This window comes from Octopus bimaculoides, chromosome 26 (assembly GCF_001194135.2).
Source record: "Octopus bimaculoides isolate UCB-OBI-ISO-001 chromosome 26, ASM119413v2, whole genome shotgun sequence".
NCBI classification, from domain to species: Eukaryota; Metazoa; Mollusca; class Cephalopoda; order Octopoda; family Octopodidae; genus Octopus; species Octopus bimaculoides.
Genome location: NC_069006.1, coordinates 11,216,539 through 11,221,333, shown reverse-complemented (window position 1 = coordinate 11,221,333; position 4,795 = coordinate 11,216,539). Strand labels below are relative to the sequence as shown.

The following is a 4,795-nucleotide window of genomic DNA, read 5'->3' as shown; positions in this document are numbered from 1 at the left end:
TTATGTGCCACCTGCACAGGAGCCAGTCCAGCAGCACTGGCAACGACTTCGCTCAAATGTTTTTTCACGTGCCATATGTATATATGTGTATATATGTATATATAAATGTATATATGTGTGTGTGTGTGTGTGTGTGTGTGTGTGTATATATGTGTATATATGTATACATATATATAAAACAGTTTAACTAGGTGTTAAACAACCATCTTAAATATCTGAAGAATTTACTGTTTTTTTAAAATCTAAATCAATAACAATGTTATGAACTATATATATATATATATATATATATATATATATATAATAGATATAATGTAATTATCTACTTATTTATGTGTCTATCTGTATCACACACACACACACACACACATATATATGTAATATTACTGTTGTTATATTTTCAATAGAAAATTTGCCCCTCGCTGTTGTGTGTGTCAACTGCCGATTATGCCCGACCCTGGCAAGGAGGAGACAGTGCGTGTGGTAGCTATGGACAGAAGCTTCCATGTGCACTGCTACTGCTGTGAGGTAAGTTTCCATAACATTTCATTCTCATCTTTGTGACCTCTTACTAAAATACCGAAGTCTAACCAAATTATTATTTTCTCCTGGGTATGATTTTAAACTGCATCTGGTAGTGGGACCCTACTTTCACAATTCCAGGGTGTGTGGAACTATCTCCTAGCCTTTGTTGTTTCCTGGTCTAGAGAGTAGTAGCACCTGTTAGGACAGCTGTGTTTTAATTAACATGTCATGGAATTGCTTCCAAAAGAAGGTCCCCTAGAGATATTCTTATTGGACCCAGGGCAGATGATACCCTTCAGCCCTTTAGCTGCTCATCTAAGAGAAGGTAACTCCATACAGATCTTACATCCTGATAACCACTAGGATCATGGCACTTGGGTGGTGGATGTTAAGCATGGGGGGGTGTGGTTAACAAGTTTACCGTACAACCTCGAGGTTCTGAGTTTGATCTGCCCCACACAGAATCTAGGGTTGCCTTCTGGGGTTGACCAGTGCCTTTGTCAGTGAGATTAAGGGGATTGAACCTGCAAGGATAGCCATTAGAAAGTATGATTACCTATTCTTGTGTCATTGACCTAATGTGTCATTTGGTTTAACATTGAGTGAGAGAGAGATTTGTAATGGAAACCCTACAGAAGGTCTTAGGTCACTTTATGTTGAGGAGCCACAGGTCAAGGATAAAAGTAAGTGACCATGGTCTGTATTACACAAAAGTATGAGGGTATTATATCCACTACCAGTATTACATAAGGGTATTACAACCACAGCCTGTATTACATAAAGGTATAAATGTATTACATAAGGGTATTTCAGCCACTACCTGTATATGATAAGGGTATTGCTGTCACTACCTGTATTACATAAGCGTATAAATGTATTACAGTCTCTACCTGTATTACATAAGGATATTTCAGCCACTACCCGTATATGATAAGGGTATAAGAGTCGATGGGGACCTAGAAAATATTTAAGTGTTTTGGGTGTATGACAATAATAAAATGCAGTGGTTTAGAGAAACTAATCAACAAGTCTTTAATTAAAATTAAAATAATGTTAAAATTTAAACCTAATCAACAATATTAATCTATTTTTTGTCTCTTTTTTTTCTTCATTGTTTCAAGGATTGTGGAATGCTGTTATCATCAGAAGCTGAAGGACGAGGCTGCTACCCTCTCGATGATCACATACTCTGTAAAATCTGCAATGCGAAGCGTATTCAGGCACTCACCACCAAAATGACTACAGAACTGTAAACGTCACCAAGGGGAATGTTATGACATGTTCCTGGGTCAGAGACTCTGGCTTTTCTCTCTCTGACAGATCCACATGTTCCTGTTTTCACAGATTCATATAATACTCCTGTCTCATAGAGCTACACACATATATAAGTGTGTGTGAGTATATATATATATGTATGTAGGCACACATACACATTCTCCTATTTGACAGATTCATTCATATACTCCAATCTAATATATATATATATTTATTATTTATTATACTTATACAAGAAGAAGGGTGGCTGACTTCAAAGTTTTGACTTGCGATGCTTCATTTGACTTTGGAATTTCCGTTTACTAGCCTTTGGCTACCAGACCAAAACTTCAAAGTCACTGCCACTTCTCTTGTAAAAGGATAATAAATATGTACTCTTCCCAAAAGTATTGAGTAATTCTTCAGTATGATGTCTAATTGTTTTTATTATAACTCAATATAAAAACAAACCTTAATTTATATATATATATATATATATATATAAGTATATATTTACTGCTATACAGATTGTTCATCTCTCTTATGCACACACTTCATACTTTACTCTGATGTCTCAGTATCCAACCCCACCCCCTCCACACACACATCGAAGCGTTTTTTTTCTTCTTGTTTTTCTAGATTTTTTTTATTTGTTACCCAAATACTAAACCTGCTGATGCCCACCATATATCTGTGTATGTGCGTGTTTATCTATTTTTCCTTCTACATACCTTCAAGGCAGTGCTCCAGCATGGCTGTAGTCAAGTGACTGAAACAAATAAAAGTTAAAAGATATTTCTAACAATTAAATACCAATCTCTGTGAATATCTACATCTTTGTCTACCTGCCAATCTCTCTTCCTGGCTGCCTGTCTGTTTGTCTATCTGTCTACCTACCTATTTTTCTATCTGCCTCTCCATCTATTAATCACTCTTCCTAGCTGCCTGCCTATTTGTCTCTATCAGTCTGTCTGTCTATTTACTAATATATCTGTGTGTCTATTTATTAGTCTATCTGTCTGTGTAGCTATTGTCTATCTCTATATCTGTCTGTATATCTATCTATCTATCTCTGTCTGTCTATCTATCTATCTATCTATCTGTTTGTCTATTTATTTATCTATCTGTCTGTCTATTTATCTATTTGTCTGTCTATTTATCTATTTGTCTGTCTTTATCTATCTGTCTGCCTGTCTATTTATCTATCTGTCTGTCAGTCAGTCAGTTTATTAGTCTGTCTATGTGTCTACCTATTGATCTGTCCATTTATGTCTTTTTCTCTCTGTTTGTCAATCATTCTGTGTGTCTGTTTGTCTCAAAAGCTTTCTGGTGAATTCTTGGAACCAACTCAAAGAATCTCTCTAGTTTAATGCATACACGCAGACACACATTTTCTTTGTGTTCCAGATGAAAGGCTGCGACCATACTGGAGCACACAAATTATTGTCGTATGTTTTCCATAATTTCTGTAATGTCTGTTGGTTCTTATCAATCACCCAGAATTTGTTTAGAGACATCAACAGAGACAGAAGTATTTTGGCATTATATAAAACTGTGGTAATTAAATAGATAATCTGACAAAATTCCTTGCAGTATTTCGTTACATACCTTTACATTCTGAGTTCAAACCCCACCGAAGTCAACCTTGCCTTTCATCTTTCTGGTGGGAGCAGTTGACATTACCCTTCTCCCCAACCCCCAAATTTGTGATCTGGTGCCTGTTTTAGGCATAATGTTTAACTGATCCTTGTTTTAGTATAGTAGTGTTTATTTAAAACAATAACTACAATAACCACCATTGAAACAGGTGTAGAGAAGCTTTTGACATCATTATGAAGGCAGTGAGCTGGAAGAATTTTTAGAGCATTGAAAAAACCCCCAAAAAAACAACAAAAAATGCCTTGTGGTATTCTGGCTCTTTTTTACATTCTGAGGTTGAAGAAATAATGTACCAATCAATAAATGTGATCAATAGTATTGACTACTCCCCCTCCCCTCAAAATTGCTGCCCTTGTATTTAAATTCGAAATCATTATTATTATGGCAGCAAATTGGAAGAACTGACACAGCATTGGAAAAAAATGACTTTCGGTATTTTTCTCAGTTCTTTATGCTCTGAGTTCAAATTCCACTCAGGTCAACTTTACCTTTTATCCTCTTATAGTTGATATAAAAAAAAGGACCAGTCAAGTACTGGAGTTGATTGTATTGACTTATCCCCCCCCCATTAAAATTGCTGGCCTTGTACCTAAATTAGATGTTGTTGTTGGGGGCAGTCCCTGTGGTGTGGAGGTGGTGAGTGCTTGGCAAATCTGAATTTTGAGATTTGGGTTCAATTCTTAATTGGAACCGCTTCACTTCCATCTGACATCTGTAATGTTCTTCGTTTTTTTGAAAAAAAAGAAAAAAGAAAAAGCATGAAACTTAATTTACAACATCCTATGAATCTCTCTCACACACATATTGACAATAACAGAAATTATTATAATTATTATTATTTCTATAATTATCATATATTAATATAATAAACCATATTATTAATTATACATTGTTGCTGTTATCATTTGGGAAATGCATGAATATCACACAATCTTGTTTCTTTTCTCCATATGTGTCCATGTGAATATGTGAGTTATGTATGTGTGTGATTGTGTGCAATATATATATATAATTCCCCCTGTAACCTAGCAGGTGGTGCTTGAGGTGTGGTACAAAGTGCTTGGCATGAATGTCATGACTTGCACATCGTCTCTTCCCAAACAATCTAAGAGCTTTCCAGTATATAGAAGAAAAAAATGTCATGTGATTAAGAAGTTTGCTTCTCAACTACATGGTTTCAGGTTCAGTCTCACTGCATGTTACTTTGAGCAAGTATCTTCTGCTATAAACCAGAACTGACCAAAGCCTTGAGAATGAATTTGGTAAAAGGAAAACAAAGAAGTTTGTCATGTATGTATGTATGTATGTGTGTTACCTGCTTTGATTTCATGTGGTTGCTGTAAATGAGTGTCACTGT

At 35.5% G+C, this 4,795-nt stretch overlaps 1 protein-coding gene across 1 annotated transcript in view; it reads left to right on the top strand.

Annotated features, from left to right (window-relative positions):
• LOC106874851 (uncharacterized) overlaps positions 1 to 4,323 on the top strand; it is a 28,481-nt gene extending 24,158 nt beyond the window's left edge. The window contains exons 5-6 of the mRNA XM_014922740.2: positions 408 to 528; positions 1,647 to 4,323. Coding sequence (XP_014778226.1) covers positions 408 to 528; positions 1,647 to 1,778 — 253 coding nt within the window. The 3' untranslated portion in view covers positions 1,779 to 4,323. The remainder of the gene's footprint in view (positions 1 to 407; positions 529 to 1,646) is intronic.
• Positions 4,324 to 4,795: the final 472 nt, after the last annotated feature.